Source organism: Bombina bombina, chromosome 2 (assembly GCF_027579735.1).
Source record: "Bombina bombina isolate aBomBom1 chromosome 2, aBomBom1.pri, whole genome shotgun sequence".
Classification (NCBI taxonomy): Eukaryota; Metazoa; Chordata; class Amphibia; order Anura; family Bombinatoridae; genus Bombina; species Bombina bombina.
This window is the reverse complement of record NC_069500.1, coordinates 943,088,858-943,108,814: the sequence shown is the minus strand read 5'-3', so window position 1 is coordinate 943,108,814 and position 19,957 is coordinate 943,088,858. Positions and strand designations below refer to the sequence as shown.

The following is a 19,957-nucleotide window of genomic DNA, read 5'->3' as shown; positions in this document are numbered from 1 at the left end:
CTGGAACAAGGGCAAGCAGGCCAGAAAGCCTGCTGCTGCCCCCAAGACAGCATGAAGGAACGGCCCCCTATCCGGAAACGGATCTAGTGGGGGGCAGACTTTCTCTCTTCGCCCAGGCGTGGGCAAGAGATGTTCAGGATCCCTGGGCGTTGGAGATCATATCTCAGGGATATCTTCTGGACTTCAAAGCTTCTCCTCCACAAGGCAGATTTCATCTTTCAAGGTTATCAGCAAACCAGATAAAGAAAGAAGCATTCCTAAGCTGTGTGCAAGACCTCCTAGTAATGGGAGTGATCCATCTAGTTCCGCGGACGGAACAAGGACAGGGATTTTATTCAAATCTGTTTGTGGTTCCCAAGAAAGAGGGAACCTTCAGACCAATTTTGGATCTAAAGATCTTAAACAAATTCCTCAGAGTTCCATCATTCAAAATGGAAACTATTCGGACCATCCTACCCATGATCCAAGAGGGTCAGTACATGACCACAGTGGACTTAAAGGATGCCTACCTTCACATACCGATTCACAAAGATCATCATCGGTTCCTAAGGTTTGCCTTTCTAGACAGGCATTACCAATTTGTAGCTCTTCCCTTCGGGTTGGCCACTGCCCCGAGAATTTTTACAAAGGTTCTGGGCTCACTTCTGGCGGTTCTAAGACCGCGAGGCATAGCGGTGGCTCCGTATCTAGACAACATCCTGATACAGGCGTCAAGCTTTCAAATTGCCAAGTCTCATACAGAGATAGTTCTGGCATTTCTGAGGTTGCATGGGTGGAAAGTGAACGTGGAAAAGAGTTCTCTATCACCACTCACAAGAGTCTCCTTCCTAGGGACTCTTATAGATTCTGTAGAGATGAAAATTTACCTGATGGAGTCCAGGTTATCAAAACTGCTAAATGCTTGCCGTGTCCTTCATTCCATTCCACGCCCGTCAGTGGCTCAGTGCATGGAAGTAATCGGCTTAATGGTAGCGGCAATGGACATAGTGCCATTTGCGCGCCTGCATCTCAGACCGCTGCAATTATGCATGCTAAGTCAGTGGAATGGGGATTACTCAGATTTGTCCCCTCTACTAAATCTGGATCAAGAGACCAGAGATTCTCTTCTCTGGTGGCTTTCTTGGGTCCATCTGTCCAAGGGTATGACCTTTCGCAGGCCAGATTGGACGATTGTAACAACAGATGCCAGCCTTCTAGGTTGGGGCGCAGTCTGGAACTCCCTGAAGGCTCAGGGATCGTGGACTCAGGAGGAGAAACTCCTCCCAATAAATATTCTGGAGTTAAGAGCAATATTCAATGCTCTTCTAGCTTGGCCTCAGTTAGCAACACTGAGGTTCATCAGATATCAGTCGGACAACATCACGACTGTGGCTTACATCAACCATCAAGGGGGAATCGGGAGTTCCCTAGCGATGTTAGAAGTCTCAAAGATAATTCGCTGGGCAGAGTCTCACTCTTGCCACCTGTCAGCGATCCACATCCCAGGCGTAGAGAACTGGGAGGCGGATTTTCTAAGTCGTCAGACTTTTCATCCGGGGGAGTGGGAACTCCATCCGGAGGTGTTTGCTCAACTGGTCCATCGTTGGGGCAAACCAGAACTGGATCTCATGGCGTCTCGCCAGAACGCCAAGTTTCCTTGTTACGGATCCAGGTCCAGGGACCCGGGAGCAACGCTGATAGATGCTCTAGCAGCTCCTTGGTTCTTCAACCTGGTCTATGTGTTTCCACCGTTTCCTCTGCTCCCTCGACTGATTGCCAAAATCAAATAGGAGAGAGCATCGGTGATTCTGATAGCGCCTGCGTGGTCACGCAGGACCTGGTATGCAGACCTAGTGGACGTCATCTCTTCCACCATGGACTCTGCCTCTGAGGCAGGACCTTCTAATACAAGGTCCTTTCAATCATCCAAATCTAATTTCTCTGAGACTGACTGCATGGAGATTGAACGCTTGATTCTATCAAGGCGTGGCTTCTCCGAGTCAGTCATTGATACCTTAATACAGGCTCGGAAGCCTGTCACCAGGAAAATCTACCATAAGATATGGCGTAAATATCTTTATTGGTGTGAATCCAAGAGTTACTCATGGAGTAAGGTTAGGATTCCTAGGATATTGTCCTTTCTCCAAGAGGGTTTGGATAAAGGCTTATCAGCTAGTTCTTTAAAAGGACAGATCTCTGCTCTGTCTATTCTTTTGCACAAGCGTCTGGCAGAAGTTCCAGACGTCCAGGCATTTTGTCAGGCTTTGGTTAGGATTAAGCCTGTGTTTAAAACTGTTGCTCCCACGTGGAGCTTAAACTTGGTTCTTAAAGTTCTTCAGGGAGTTCCGTTTGAACCCCTTCATTCCATTGATATTAAACTTTTATCTTGGAAAGTTCTGTTTTTGATGGCTATTTCCTCGGCTCGAAGAGTCTCTGAGTTATCTGCCTTACATTGTGATTCTCCTTATCTGATTTTTCATTCAGACAAGGTAGTTCTGCGTACCAAACCTGGGTTTTTACCTAAGGTGGTTTCTAACAGGAATATCAATCAAGAGATTGTTGTTCCATCATTGTGTCCTAATCCTTCTTCAAAGAAGGAGCGTCTTTTGCATAATCTGGACGTAGTCCGTGCCTTGAAGTTTTACTTACAGGCTACTAAAGATTTTCGTCAAACATCTGCCCTGTTTGTCGTTTACTCTGGACAGAGGCGAGGTCAAAAAGCTTCGACAACCTCTCTCTCCTTTTGGCTTCGGAGCATAATACGCTTAGCCTATGAGACTGCTGGACAGCAGCCCCCTGAAAGGATTACAGCTCATTCTACTAGAGCTGTGGCTTCCAAATGGGCCTTTAAAAATGAGGCCTCTGTTGAACAGATTTGCAAGGCTGCGTCTTGGTCTTCGCTTCACACCTTTTCAAAATTTTACAAATTTGACACTTTTGCTTCTTCGGAGGCTGTTTTTGGGAGAAAGGTTCTACAGGCAGTGGTTCCTTCCGTTTAAGTTCCTGCCTTGTCCCTCCTATCATCCGTGTACTTTAGCTTTGGTATTGGTATCCTACAAGTAATGGATGATCCGTGGACTGGATACACTTAACAAGAGAAAACATAATTTATGCTTACCTGATAAATTTATTTCTCTTGTAGTGTATCCAGTCCACGTCCCGCCCTGTCCTTTTAAGGCAGGTTTAAATTTTAATTAAACTACAGTCACCACTGCACCCTATGGTTTCTCCTTTCTCGTCTTGTTTCGGTCGAATGACTGGATATGGCAGTGAGGGGAGGAGCTATATAGCAGCTCTGCTGTGGGTGATCCTCTTGCAACTTCCTGTTGGGAAGGAGAATATCCCACAAGTAATGGATGATCCGTGGATTGTATACACTACAAGAGAAATAAATTTATCAGGTAAGCATAAATTATGTTTTTACACAAATAAAAGTAAACCATTTTTTGGGAGAAACTGTGCTTACGGGATCATTGTTGTTTTATTGTTAAAACAAAGAAAGAAAATACTCAAATGTCTAATATTTCATGAATAAAATACTGCTGCCTTTTCATATATACAGTATTCATCACACTGTCCCATTAAAGCTTATATATATATAATTTTTAGTGTCTTATCAGCTGGATTAATGCTGCACCATTGGCACCTAAGGAATCATACCTGTGTCCCTACCCCTGTTTTACTAACTGCGCTGGTTGTGTTTTGGTGTTCCTTACTAATCCGGTTTGGACCAGGCTTGAATTATCCTGTTGCTTCCCACAAGCTATTTTGCATTTACTCAATTTGCCTAAATATTTTTCTTGTATATTAATGTCATTGCTTTGTTTCTGTCTGTGGTACCTCTAGGAAGAAGAGGATGGATCAGATGAAGACACAAATGTAAAAACTGATTTTGCCGTTACCATGAAACCAGGTTTCACCATGCGCAGCTTTTTGGATCAGCTGGAGGATGACACAGATGGATTTGTGTCCCCAGTCGATGACAAGACACCTTCAAAGAGTACCCAAGACTTGGGTCTTAGCAACCTTCATTCTGCTTCAGTGTAAGCTAAGCTTGCTTGCAGATCTTTATAGTGAATGAAATATGTAACCGCCATATCTTAATGCGGGGCACCATCTCTGAATAGTCCATTTAGTCCACTTATTTGTACAGTGTGCATGAATCTTTAAAGGGGCAGTGAACTGTAAAATTGTTTTCCCCTTAACATGTTCGCAATGACTTGTTCATTGAACCACAATCAGTTTAACCCCTTCGGCCTATTGGATGTAGATCTACGTCATGCGGAAAATAGCCCATTGTACCACATAATGTAGATCTACGTCTGACATTCAGGAAGCTTCAGCAGTCTTGGTTGTCACTTGACTTGCTCTTTCTGGGCTGCAGGCATCTTCCTTCACATCAGTGTTCCATTATCATATGAGTGCAGACTGCCTGATCATTACAGACAGTCACATGGTCTGTGGTCACTATCTGTAACAATCTTCGTTTGTGCTGGTGGGAGGTTCGGGATGGATGGAGGGAGGTAGGAGGACGGCACAGCGGTGGTGGGGGGAGTGGGAGTGAGAGAAGGGACCCTACCTATAAAATGTAGATAGGAGGAGGAAAGGGACAGTATGCTACAGAAAAATGGGAATTATGCTGGGGGGGGGTTACAGCTGCGATTGCAGGGAGGTGGGGGGGAATGCTACACTACAGAAGAAAATACATTTTGAAAAAATAAAACTCAACGGGTTACTGGCATATACTGCCAATTCCTAAGATGGCAGACAGCATTAGGAGAAGGGAAGATTAGAGCACTGTTTTAGAGGGATCAGGGAGGTGGGAGGCTAAAGGGGGGATCCTACACTGCAGAGTGTGTGTGGGGGGGGCGGTTTGGAAGGGATCAGGGAGGTGGGAAAGTAATCCCTGCATTAAAAATATTACCCTTACCAGGTAACCTATTAACGCCTTCACTGCCAGGAATTTCAGATATGTGGTGCGCAGTTGCAATTAGCGGTCTTCAAATTGACTAAAACTAATTTCAGAGCCATGCATGTCTGCTATTTCTGTACAAATCACAGTGTTCAAGTTCATATGTAAATGATATGTAAATCTAATATTTGAAATTTAAGATGCTCCTGCCTGTAATATTTTGTCATTCACTGGTATTTTAAAGAAGTGTTTTATTTTATTTATTTTAGGGCAGAACTTATAGTGCAGCTGCAGGAGGGAAGAGAGGAAAAGAAGAGAATACGAAAAAAACTCAGAGACTTTGAAGATAATTTTTTTAGGCAGAATGGGAGGTGAGTGTCACTTTTCATTTCTAGTACTGCAATTTAGCACTCACTGTACTAGAGGGGCTTAGTAACAGGCCTACACTGAGTGTCCATTATAATAACAATAATGTATTTGGACTAATTATCTTCAGGCTGTGTTCCATCACTGTCCTCTTTAGTTCTCTGGTGATGTATTGTGTCAGGATTTATTAGGTCATCTCCTATAATAGTGCAAAACTAAAATGCTCCTTTTTTGTTAGTACATTTTATTTTTGGTGGAAAGGGAGAAACCTTGAAAGTCTGAGAAGAAAAAATAAACTTATTCAGCATAATATAAGTTCTTCAAGAAAAACTAATACATTTAAATATATCTTATTTAAATTGAAATAAGCATAAGATCCCAATAGCAATGTACTAAACAAAAAGCACAATATCTCTAAGTGTTACATTTAGATCATTATTGTGTGTAGGTAAAGCTAACCAATTTCATACTTCTGGTTTACTAGTTAAAATCTAAATTGACAGTAAAACCGCTCCATTATCTCATACTTACAATTAAGCCGTTATTTACGTTTCAGATTTATCATGTCAGCACTTGACAGTACAAGAAGAATGCAATGTACCTAAGCTACTCTAGAGTATACACCTTGTCATTTGTATATGTTTAGTTATGTAACACTATTTTATTTGCCTTATTTAGTCCTATTTTATACTGTTGATTTACTGTTTGCCATCATCTTTACTCTTCTAGAAATGTGCAGAAAGAAGACCGAACCCCTATGACAGAAGACTACCATGAGTACAAGCATGTAAAGGCAAAACTCAGGCTGCTGGAAGTCTTAATCAGCAAAAGAAGTTCTTCTCAGACCATGTAACGAGGGAGAAGCTTTACTGAATTAGAACAGCTTATAAGGCGAGTCTGTACAGTGAGTGACTGAGCAGGCACACCATAATGCTATAAGGGGGTAAACCCTCCTTTATGAAGTGTCATTGGTTCCTGACTCTCACTGTGGTCTACAGAGCATTCAAGTGGTCTGGATGCTTCAGAAGAAAATAGCCGGGCCGGCTTATGAAGATGAATGAAGAAACCTAAGAAGAAACCTAATGATTTGACACGTATGGCTGCTATCTTCATAGTTTTCAGATTCTGACACAAGAATTGTGTTTCTGCATTAGAGTAAAGCAAGAAAATTGTGGAGTAAAGAAAGGTACATTTTAACCTTGAGGCGCAACTCCAGTGCGTATATGTTTGGAGTATGACAGCCTGGTGTATTCTGTTTGAGACTGGATTTGTTTTCAAACTTGGATGCTTTTTCTCATAGTTTTATACTAACTTTTTTACATACTGCATGGAATATGGCCATCGTCTTTACAAACTTGATTATATTATAGCCATCACAAACTGCAATGTTGCTGCTCTGTAACGCAAATAGATGGACCATGTCCTACATTCAGGTTGTGATACAGTTATATACCTTAGTCTGCGCTTTACCTCATGTCAACACTACGTGGGTATCCGCTCCTGCACAAGAATACAGAACTGATACCATTTACCTTGGATTTTGGAGAGTGGATAAAAATATTTGTGGGAAAAACATTGCAGTTCTGACCCAACATGGCATTAGATCTTCAAGATGGAATGAAGCAAATCAAGAAACTGATTTTATTATGGGCAAACATTATTTAAAATATATATATATTTTACTATTTTAACCAGTATGTTTCTGATGAACAGTTTTATGTATTTACAAAAAATTATTTTTGGTGATTAACCTTATCTGTTCATAGATTACATGATGATTACAATCACGTATGTATTGGAGGTGACAGGGGTTATCCCTTTTCTGCAGCATGCACTTTCTCTATTTTTTTTATAACACATCTGTACAAATTTGATGCATAACGTGTGTCTATCTGTGAAGTTAATTATTATTAGGAAATTCTGAGAGCCTTGAATACAAAGTTTGAGCTCATTTTCTCATCTCCTCTTACATTTCATATAACAGCTTCAAAGATTTTTGTAGAAGACTGAATACACTATACTTAACCTAGAGCTTGCCCTGCAGTGCAATTAAAAAAAATAGGCAATAGACGTTCACCCTAACATTGTCAACTTCACAATCATTTTATGATTAAAGCAGATTTTAAATATGTTTTTTTTTAATTAAAGTTTTACAGTCCAGCTGTACTTGTAATGACATAAGGGATATGTTATGTGTGATTTTTTTTTTATCTGGTGTTAACCTTGAATCAAACCATATTTACTATGCAATGTCAATTGATGCTTTAATTTCTGACAAATCACAGGACCCTAAAAGCTACTGCATAAAAAAAATATATTTTTGCTTCCGAACTTTTCCTACATACAAATCATTTTGTAAACATGGGTATGATGTAGTTATTCAATATTTTTTGTAGATCTTTAAGTTTAAAAAAAAAAAAAATCAATCAAAGCCAGTTTGAAAATATTCCCACTACTCATCCAATTGAGTATAGTTTCACTTAACTTAGCCATGTATTATTGAGCTGCTCTGATATAATTCTATAACTACTAACGGCGTAGTCTAGAGTACAAATTCATATATCACCAGCGATTCTTACTTAAGGTAAGTGTCACGGGCTGTTCAATAATATATGTGATTATTGTTTTTAAAGAATGAGTGCTGTGTATGGTAATTCAAGGCAGAGAACCAATGGGTTTTTTTTTTGAGGGGGGGGGGTTGTTTTGTTTTTTTGACCAGCAAATTATATTTATAAATGTGTCTGTTTTTAAGTAACATTATTTTATAGATCTGTTGCCTGTCAAATTCACTAAAAAAAGAAATGTAAAATTACCCTTTTACAAAGTCTATAGTTTGTTGGCCAATATTTGTTTTCTATTGATGAGTGAACTAGCACCTAAGTGTCTTTATTATTTCTCACGTCACTCTATAAGTACCACTATTTTCTTTATACACCTTTTCATTCTCACTTCATCCCTCTTTTCCCCTCAGCAGATAAGGTTCCTTCTCTCCTCTATTTTTCATCACTTGAAGACACAATTGAAATAAACTGGATGATGCATCTAGGCCTGGGTTCTTCAAACTTTTTTTCCCAAGACCCAGTGCAATGATACCACATAACGTTGCAACCTTATTTTTATGCTTGGTCTGAAAATTTCTGAAGTAATATACAACAGGATATCTGCAATTTTTGTCAAAGTGACTAAAATGTGTGTGTACTTTATTTCTGATTGTAGCCAAACTTAAACATGTTCTAAAAGGTAATAACACACACAATCTCACACGACTCACACACACACACTCATACAACTCTCACACACACTCTCCTACAACACCACACACACTCATACAACTCTCACACATACTCTCCTACAACACCACACACACTCATACAACTCTCACACATACTCTCCTACAACACGACACACCCTCATACAACTCTCACACACACTCTCCTGCAACACCACACACACTCATACAACTCTCACACATACTCTCCTGCAACACCACACACACTCATACAACTCTCACACATACTCTCCTACAACACCACACACACTCATACAACTCTCACACATACTCTCCTACAACACGACACACCCTCATACAACTCTCACACACACTCTCCTGCAACACCACACACACTCATACAACTCTCACACACACACACTCATACAACTCTCACACATACTCTCCTACAACACCACACACACTCTCCTGCAACACCACACACACTCATACAACTCTCACACACACACTCATACAACTCTCACACACACACTCCTATAACACCACACACACTCTCCTACAACACACACGAGACACGATCCAGTAAACATGGTGTTGCGACCTGGTAATGTGTCACAACCCATGGTTTGAAGAGCCTTGATCTTTGCTAATAATGGCACCCCTTGGTTTAAAGCTGTATATGTATAAGTGAAAGCGTCAGGAGAGAACTTTTTTAGAGTGATTACGTTTCAGCACACAGTGTACAATATCATTTTCTGCACAAATAGACTTATTTGGCCACCTGTTACTGATGAGACAGTAAACACTTGGATATTGTAATATAAAATGCTTAGTTATTTTACTCTCTTTTCCTGTAATTTAATTCTGCAGATGATGGGTTTTCCCGTTCTGATAACTGATATGGCGCAGCCTTCATAAGCCTCTCCTTGCCAAATATCTGTCCCTAATTTCCTGTTTATCTTTTCAACTGAAGCCAAACAATGGATATTTTACTAACACAATGATAGTGGCAGTTCTTGTCATGAAGCTTTACTTCTCCAAATAAGGAAAGTGGTGGATGGAGTTAGACTATAAAAAAAACAAATGTAGCAAATTACAAAGTGTTTACTGTTCCTTTAAGAATTAGAGAAACATCCTATTATTTTTACCGATTTCCCAGGGAATATGACAATGGTGTGTGCTACCTGCTCAGCATATCTGTTCCCAAGACATTGGTTTCTTCTTTCTCTGAATAACATTACTCGTCATAAATTATAGAGTGGTAGACCAGTTCCATTTATTCTGATACTGGCGCATATCATTGCACAACCTTAGTCATTTAAAAATAAACGTGCCAGCAAAATTTAATATGAAGCCATTTGGAAAGCTTAACAGAAGCAAGTTAATATATAAACTATATATCAGACTTATTTGTGTTAAAAAAATATGCTAATACTATTGGCAACTTTGCTCCTGTACATTTCAACAGCAACATTTATTAAGTATTTCATTATAATTAACACTGTTTTTAGAATAAGCTTGATTTTTATTTTGACTAATGCTATCCATGGTTACAGGGCCTATTGGAGCTTAGACTTTCATATACAGATATGAACATATAACCTGTTCAAGACGAGTGTCACAGACATAAAGATGCACACAAACCCAGAAGAACACGCGCTGGGAACAAACGGATAGGACTGGGGAGAGCAATGTGTTAGGCAATATTCAGATCTGGAGATGTAGAACAGCAGGGAATATGGCAAGTACGGACCTCATAAACATTTTAAGGGCCATTATAGAAGAACATTACATGCTGTAATTCAGTAGAACATGAAATGTTAGGACTAGCGACCCTGCAACTGTAGGTCTTGTTAAATTACCGCCACCAATTAGCTCAGCAGCTGAATCTACTTGGGACCAAGCTGTACTTTAGCTATGTATTTAATCCTATTGCAGGGATTAAGCTCATAGGGGCTGATGGTTTAAAGCTCTGCTTTTGAGACATTATCTAACAAGTCTTATCAGTACTGCAAGGTCTCTTAAATCATTTTAGAAATGTAACTTTTCATTTCAGAGCTGTTTATCTTTCTATACGGAGTTCTGGATGTGCAGGAGAGTTACATACATAGTAACATGATGCACAGAAAAAGCCCCAAAAGATTTTATGTGAGTTTTCTCCTCGGGGGCGAGTTATTGATCATCAGGCCTGTAGAGTTGCAGGGTCGCTAGCTCTAAAATGACATGCTCTTAATTCATGTACTAGCTCTTTACGGGCATCTTCTTTGTGACCCCTAGCTAATCTGTTGGTCAACACTGTTAAAGCCTGAGATTTCCATCTTACATCCCATTAAATTAGTACCTGATTTCCTTTTATTTTTTGCTAAAGCATCACACTGAGCAATAAGAATGTATTTTTTCATAATTTCTGACTAATTTTGCTAAAATCTCATCTTGTAATTAGATTTTAGCACATCCTGTGTTTATATTAATCATGGCTTAGCTATATGCCACCATACGTTTTTACGCAATACAAAGTTTTTATTGACCTTGCATAAATAACTGTTTTTCTCTGAATATAATAAATAGACATGTGCATTTGGTTAGCTAAGATTCTAATGCGGACTAACGCAGCCAATAGTGGCATTGGGCTTTTTTTCATAGCCAGATTTATTCTTGTGAAAGTGCAACACACTAAGATCTGTGCAAATCCAGATCTTAGTATGTTGAGCTTTCATTAAAAAAAAAAATCTGGCTCCGAAAAAAGACTAATGCCACCAGTGGCCACCTTCGTCCGCATTCAGATCCTAACGAAGAATCAGAAAGAACACTTCTAATAATAAATAAAATATATATAAAAACAATTCTTAATAAACTCTTCAATTGTGGATTATGAGCTTTAATAAGTGATTACTGTACTGCAGAGAGATTTTCAAATAAAACCATCTATCATTTTAAAGTATAACACTTAACCAGAGAACTTAAAGTATAACACTTAACCAGAGAACTTATTTTCCTGCTTCAGTTTCGTCTTGTTAGTTTGTTTTTGCTTTTTATCATCTTAGTGGCAGTGGGATTTTTATTTAATTTCTAAATAATTTTTTCATTATTTAAATTAGTTTGCTCAAATACAAAGTGAATTTATAACTCATAATAATGTATTTTTGCAGATTAGCATCTTCTCATGATAGGAGCTTTCAGGTGTTCTGGTTGGTGAATGTGCACTGTATCTGGTTCATTTGTCTCATCAGTTGCTTTGTTCTAGTATTGAAAATTCAAATGTTTTAAACTCGGCATTTCAAATTTAAATTTTCTTCTATACTAGAAAAGTTCAAATGCTAAAGACAAGCTATGCGGCACTAATCAAAAGGCAGCAAACTGTGTGCACAATAAAGCTACTTCGTTCATAGCATCATGTGAATAGTAATAGTAATGGGGTTAAAAAGCACAGTATTTAGTGTGTATACCCTTACACACTACACACACATAAATGGGACATTAAAGGGACAGTCAACACCAGAATTTTTGTTGTTTAAAAAGAAAGATCATCCCTTTATTACCCATTCCCCAGTTTTGCAAAACCAACACTGTTATAGAAATACACTTTTTACGTCTGTGATTACCTTGTATCTAAGCCTCTGCAGACTGCCCCCTTATTTCAGTTCTTTTGACAGACTTGCATTTTAGCCAATCAGTGCTCACTCCAAGGTAACTTCACATACATGTGCTCAATGTTATCTATATGAAACACATGAACTAATGGCCTCTAGTGGTCAAAATGCTTTAAGATTAAAGGCAGTCTTCAAGGTCTAAGAAATTATCATATGAACCTCCTAGGTTTAGCTTTCAACTAAGTATAGCAAGAGAACAAAGCAAAATTGGTGATAAAAGTAAATTGGAAAGTTGTGTAGAATCACATTCCCTATTTAATCATGAAAGTTTTTTTTGGACTTGACTGTCCCTTTAAATGTAATTTTTAACCCCTTCAGTTTGTAGTATACCTTTTTACGAATTCGATGAAAGCAAAACTTGTAATCACAAAGACCATTACACTAAGTAAAACTGCATAATCGGCAAATTAATAATAAAAAGAATGAGGCAGAAGAAGCGCTGAGTCTTTGGGTGAATATAAAGAGTTTTATTAGGAGCAGGCTTCCATACTAGACATCAGGTAGGCTCCTATCTTACGCGTTTCGCGCATAATTAAAAGACCATGGAATAACCCTTACTTTGAATTTGAAATGACAAATTTCATGGTCTCATTCATATCCCTTTAATCCCCTAGCCTGTAGTGTTGGTTTTTTTTTAGCAGCAGAAGGTATAGCCAATGACAAGCTTACCGTCCACCATATGCAGTTCCTTTCCAGCATGCTCCTGGTGAAAGTCTGCAGTGTCCCTTTTAAGAAACACTAAAACACTTTCAGGTGGTAATATTAAATGATAAATTATATATATATATATATATTCTACAATATACTTTCATTTTATATTTTGTCTTCTTTTCCTCTAATTATATTCTGACATTGCGAGCATTTTAGTTCCTGTTAGAAATAGAAGTGCAGAACACTGTTATATTCTACACAGCCATTGGCGGCACACTCCAGTGACCTATTTATAACTGTCCCTAATTGGCCATAGCAGTGAAAGTAACCTAAGTTACAACATGGCAGCTCCCATTGTTTTATGCACACTAAAATTTTACACTTATTTTGTCACAATTTAAACAACTAATGAAACTTTAAAAAATACATCTACCTGTTATTCAGACAAATCTGTTCTTTGAATGCATCATTCTATCTGACATTTATTTAGTGTTCAATGTGCCTTTAAAAGGCATCTAGACAGGTTGCGTTGGGAGTGTGCTGAAAGGAAATTGCATATGGCAGGCAGTATGTTACCGTTTGGTTATACTGCCTGTAGCTAAAATATTATATATTATACAGCCAGCAAATGTATCAAAAGAATATACATTTTTCTTAATTTTTGAAAACCAAATCCTTTTATTTAGAAGAATACTGTATGTTCTGCTTTAGAGTTATGCTAAAGTCAAAATGAAGCTTTCATGATTCAGATAGAGCATGCAGTTTTAAACAACTTTCTAATTTACTTCCATTATCAAATTGTGCCCAGTCTTGTTATATTATATTCACATTTTGCAAGAGTATATACATATATGCATTTTTTGATTGGCTGATGGATTTCACATGATACCGGGGGTAGGAAATATAAGCACATTTTGAAATTTGTCAGATTAAGTTCTGTTGCCTTGTCTTGTTGCTAAGCATTTGTTGAATTTTATTGTATGTAGTGGTCCTTTAACCATACCATATACTCAGATTGGTAGATTCTAGTTAGTTTAGAATTTTTTGCAAGTTTTAGGTTTTCTCTTGGATATTTTGAGTTTAATTTTTTATGAAGTTCAGTAACCCATCTTTCTTGAAAAGGTAACACACTGCAGTAGTGTTATCCTGATGTCTTTCAGTTCATACTTTTTAAATAAAGCAGTTTGACATGGGCTAAAAACCCAAACACCATTATAGATCATAGGTAACCCCCCCATCATCATTATGTCTTATGTCCTCTTAAAGATGCATCAGACATTAAATTCTAGTTATAATGATGCCTTTAAAGCAAACATCCTGAGAATAGTATATAAATATATATGGATGCTATATAAAAAGCAAAGTTGTTGAAATATTGAAGAAATAAGTGTAAAATTATGGTTGCCACCATTTTGAAACTAAGGTTTCCCTTATCTAATCTCTCTTTGGGTCTGATATTCAAAACCTTGAGAGAAATTGAGTGAATTCATGCAAAATCTATAATACCTTGTGTTGTAATGTAGAAGTCTCTGTTTCACATAAAGAACACTACATAGCAACATAAACATTTCTCAAGATAACATTTGTGGGGTGGGGGGGGGGGTTTTGGTCTTGCCGTACCGACGAGACTTTATTAGATTATCTCGCCTTAGTGACAAGGTTTTGAATCTTAAAGTGTTTAATGTCCCTTTAAAGGGGAGATAAAGGATCCATTTCCTTTTTCTTCCCCAGTCTCCAGCACAAAAAGTATAGTGTTAATAGCACAGTGGTGATTTTTTTATGAAAAAAAATATACATTCCTTATATTGTATTGCAATACACCAAAAGTATTTATGGAAAATGTGCTGCTTCATTTCTCCTATTCATTCAGAGGGTACCTTGCATGGAAAATGAAATTCACATTAATCATAGCTAGTCATGTGTATTTGGAAGAAAATCAATGGCATTTAGCTATTTACGGAGCCAGGTATCTTCTTGTGAAAATGCAACACAATAAGATCTGTATTTGCAAAGAAATCGGGCTCTGAAAATAGAAGGATGCCATTGGCGGCTGCCATCTTCTGCAATTGTTTCCTTCCGAATGAATGTGCCAACCTATTGCAGTCTATATTATTTACATGTGTTACATTTCTCATTATTTAGACTGGATGAGGTGGATGTAATGCACCTAATTAAATTGACTGGAATCCTAACTATTTTAACCAACCTATTTAGATATGAGAACCGTATTTCAATTCAACACCACATATGAAGTGTAAACAAAATTAGTATTTTTAAGAAATATTCAAGGATATAGAGTGATCACTGTATCATAATGTATTTTATATAGATGTACCCTTGAACATTATTTGTAAGAGTTGCATCTATTGTGTTTTAATTACCACGTCTGCTTTACAGTATTTTGCAGCATGAAAAAGCCACATCATTTAAGCGACTGGAATGAAATTAGCAGAACTAGGTCCAAATCAAACAGCCCAGTTTTGTGTGGGTTTGCTGTTCTGGCAAATATACGTTATGTTTCTTTAGATTATGTGATTTTGCCTTTTAGAATCTATTATGTTTCTTTAGATTATGTGATTTTGCCTTTTAGAATCTATATATGATGAGTTTCCGTTGCCCCAGGTGCTGCGTACAGCCTTTTAGATGTTTCCGTCATATGCGTCAATCTGTTACTCTTCACACACACATATTTAAAGGGACATAAAACCCCAAACTTATCTTTCATGATTGAGATAGAGCATACAGTTTTAAAAAACTTTCCAATATAATTATCAAATTTGCTTCATTCTCTTGTTGCAGCCACCAATTTGCAGCTAGCTCCCAGTAGCGCACTGCTGATCCTGAGCCTACCTAGTTATTATTTTCCTAACAAACGAGAGTAAGCAAATTAGATCATGTGATATTTAATAGCGTTCCAATTTACTTTTATTCTCTGTCTGACTCACAACATAAAAATTGTGGGGGTTTATATCTCTTTAAACATTTGGGGTGAGTCAATTTTAAAGGTTGAAAGGCTACTTCTTGGTTGAGCAATGCTGACTGCACATCATTGAATAGACCTTTCTATAAATGTAGTAGATTTATGGATAATCTAATTGCAGTGGCAGACCTTACTCCTGTCATATAGGTGAGCACTGATAGGATGTTAGTATTTACTTTACGAAACAGCGTAATCATTTTTTTCAAACAGACCTCGTTTTTGTGAAGATGACAGCTAAGTACATCAGATACATAATCATAATTCAATATCACATGGCCAAGTTTAATTTTTTCATATATAAATACCTTTTATATCTCCCAGGTACAGGTTGTAGATTAAACAAGCGCTTGCACATGCAACAAATCTTATAAATGTTTTGCAGATCTCTCTATCCTCAAATTGGTCTAAACTTAATCCTAAGAAAATAACCATTGTTGATTATATGTTGCACAATTATATGACTATGTTAATGTGTTCTGGATGTTAAAGCAAGCTCTATATCAATAGCACTTTTCAACTGTTTGCTTTGGGATGGCAGGAGTGTCCTTTTGTATGTATATAAGAGAAGGTTGTATGCGTACAATTTTTGTATACTGTATTTTGTATAAAAAAAAATCAAAATAAAGCTATTTTTGAATGCACAGGTGTGGCAGCTCAAGTTTGTTTGTAAATCAACTAAAATATCTGTCAATAAAGAGTTTAAAGGGACAGTCTACTTGAAGATTTATTGTTTTAAAAGATAGATTGTTCCTCTATTGCCCATTCCCCAGTTTTGCATAACCAACAATGTTATATTAATATACTTTTTATATCTATAATTACCTGTATCCAAGCCCCTGCAGACTGTCCCTTAATTAAGTGCTTTTTTTTTACAAACTTGCATTTTAGCCATTTAATGCTGGCTCTTGTATAACCATAATCCTCCACGGGAGTGAGCACAATGTTATCTATATGGCACACATGAACTAGCAACAGGTAGAGGTACATTATTTGAATATAACTATGTTGGTTATGCAAAGCTAAAAAATGGGTAGTAAAGGCATTACCTATCTTTTTAAACAATAAAAAAAATCCTTTAAAATCTTTAATTAGGTCCCAGGAAGCAAAGCACAACAACGTTTTGAGTTTACCTGCCCTTTATCATGTTATCACTTTCCCCAGTCATCTCACTATCTTATACACGCCACCACAGGTGTAATTCATTAACTATTAACCCTTTACCAGTCACCTTTATCATTCATATACAAAGATGTTACAATAATATTTTTTCTTCATTATTATACAAAGTATCTATTAAAGAATTGTTCACAACTATTCTGTGTATCTCGCTACAAATATTTACAGAGCATGAAATACAAAGATCATTTATCAATCCACCACTTACATCTTAACCCACAGAAAAAGGCTCAAGTCCAGCTCACAAGTTCATACCCTTTGGATACATTATGTAAAATTTAAAGATCCACATTGCCTCCCTCTTTTAAGTAGGAGCTCTCCTTTACTCCCTCTCATAGGTATAGGAATGTGGGCAATAATCTGGAATTTTAATTGTGCAACTGTATGGCCAAAAGTTAAAAAATGGTTGTACAGGGGAAGAGACATCTTTTCATCTAATATTGGATTTATGTTGTGTAATCCTATCCCCAGTGGTCTCACCATTATAGACCCACCCACATAGGATTTATTGAGATATATTGCATAACTGGTATTGCATGTATACTATCTATTAATATAACATTTCTTCCCGGTCAATGTATGCAAGAAAATAGAGCCTTTAGTTATAATATTACGATTTATACATTCTAGACAAGGGTAACAACCTAAGTTTTTTTTTTGTTGTTGTTTGTTTTGTTTTTAGAAATATAACTAACTCTATTTTTTTTTTATTTTGGCTACTTATATCTGCCCTCATCAACTCATCCTTCAAATTGGTTCCTCTCCTATATGCAGGCATCGAGGTATGTCCAAATGCTGGAACCAGGATGGCAATTTTGCAAAACAAACCAATATTTTTAATTATTCTCTGTTTCTTTTCACTCAAACCGTTATATTCTGAGACAAATACAATTATCTGTTGTTCTTTATCACTTTTAGGTCTCTGATCAGAATCCTTGCTTTTTTTTTTTTTTTTTAACAAAACCTCTTAATACCTTATCCATATAAATTGAGATATGTGAAAAGATAGAATCTGTACTAGCGACAATCAATCTCCCTGAAGGTTTATCCAACCTCTTATGGACTTTAGGGAGTGTGTAAAAGGCGGGTATTAACCCATCTAATATAACAAGAAACCTATTTGTCTCATCAGCAATTAACCCATTTTATACTGCCTTAACACAACTTATAATCTCTTTCTGTACAGTACTTGTTGGGTTATGTTTCAACAGTAGTTAAGTCTCCTCATCAGATAACTGATTTTATTTCATCATCATAACCATCAAGCAGAACTAGTGAACCACCCTTGTCAGTTTGTAAACAACTTTTTTGTTTTCTTCCAATGTAACTAAAGCCTCTCGCTCAACCCTAGGTAGATTATAGTTCTGCTTTCCCTTTAAATTTGCAACATTGCTTATTTTGTTCTGTCAGTTACCAACTACAGGGAGTGCAGAATTATTAGGCAAATTAGTATTTTGACCACATCATCCTCTTTATGCATGTTGTCTTACTCCAAGCTGTATAGGCTTGAAAGCCTACTACCAATTAAGCATATTAGGTGATGTGCATCTCCCGTAATGAGAAGGGGTGTGGTCTAATGACATCAACACCCTAGAAGGACTTGACAGGCTCAGAAAAGTCAAAAATAGTGAGATATCTTGCAGAGGGATGCAGCACTCTAAAAATTGCAAAGCTTCTGAAGCGTGATCATCGAACAATCAAGCGTTTCATTCAAAATAGTCAACAGGGTCGCAAGAAGCGTGTGGAAAAACCAAGGCGCAAAATAACTGCCCATGAACTGAGAAAAGTCAAGCGTCCAGCTGCCAAGATGCCACTTGCCACCAGTTTGGCCATATTTCAGAGCTGCAACATCACTGGAGTGCCCAAAAGCACAAGGTGTGCAATACTCAGAGACATGGCCAAGGTAAGAAAGGCTGAAATACGACCACCACTGAACAAGACACACAAGCTGAAACGTCAAGACTGGGCCAAGAAATATCTCAAGACTGATTTTTCTAAGATTTTATGGACTGATGAAATGAGAGTGAGTCTTGATGGGCCAGATGGATGGGTTCGTGGCTGGATTGGTAAAGGGCAGAGAGCTCCAGTCCGACTCAGACGCCAGCAAGGTGGAGGTGGAGTACTGGTTTGGGCTGGTATCATCAAAGATGAGCTTGTGGGGCCTTTTCGGGTTGAGGATGGAGTCAAGCTCAACTCCCAGTCCTACTGCCAGTTTCTGGAAGACACCTTCTTCAAGCAGTGGTACAGGAAGAAGTCTGCATCCTTCAAGAAAAACATGATTTCTTTCATGTAATTAGCAAGAGTCCATGAGCTAGTGACGTATGGGATATACATTCCTACCAGGAGGGGCAAAGTTTCCCAAACCTTAAAATGCCTATAAATACACCCCTCACCACACCCACAATTCAGTTTTTACAAACTTTGCCTCCGATGGAGGTGGTGAAGTAAGTTTGTGCTAGATTCTACGTTGATATGCGCTCCGCAGCAAGTTGGAGCCCGGTTTTCCTCTCAGCGTGCAGTGAATGTCAGAGGGATGTGAGGAGAGTATTGCCTATTTGAATGCAGTGATCTCCTTCTACGGGGTCTATTTCATAGGTTCTCTGTTATCGGTCGTAGAGATTCATCTCTTACCTCCCTTTTCAGATCGACGATATACTCTTATATATACCATTACCTCTGCTGATTCTCGTTTCAGTACTGGTTTGGCTTTCTACAAACATGTAGATGAGTGTCCTGGGGTAAGTAAATCTTATTTTCTGTGACACTCTAAGCTATGGTTGGGCACTTTGTTTATAAAGTTCTAAATATATGTATTCAAACATTTATTTGCCTTGACTCAGAATGTTCAACATTCCTTATTTTTCAGACAGTCAGTTTCATATTTGGGATAAATGCATTTGTTTCAATCATTTTTTCTTACCTTAAAAAATTTGACTTTTTCCCTGTGGGCTGTTAGGCTCGCGGGGGCAGAAAATGCTTCATTTTATTGCGTCATTCTTGGCGCGGACTTTTTT

The 19,957-nt window shown here is 37.7% G+C and overlaps 1 protein-coding gene across 6 annotated transcripts in view; it reads left to right on the top strand.

The window, feature by feature from the left end:
* The window catches only part of FAM13A (family with sequence similarity 13 member A), a 775,968-nt gene extending 759,560 nt beyond the window's left edge, over positions 1 to 16,408 (top strand). For all 6 annotated transcript variants that reach the window (XM_053703428.1, XM_053703423.1, XM_053703425.1 and 3 more), the window contains 3 exons: positions 3,826 to 4,022; positions 5,161 to 5,262; positions 5,987 to 16,408. In XM_053703428.1, the coding sequence (XP_053559403.1) occupies positions 3,826 to 4,022; positions 5,161 to 5,262; positions 5,987 to 6,110 (423 nt within the window). In that variant the 3' untranslated portion in view covers positions 6,111 to 16,408. The remainder of the gene's footprint in view (positions 1 to 3,825; positions 4,023 to 5,160; positions 5,263 to 5,986) is intronic.
* The last annotated feature ends 3,549 nt before the right edge of the window (positions 16,409 to 19,957 follow it).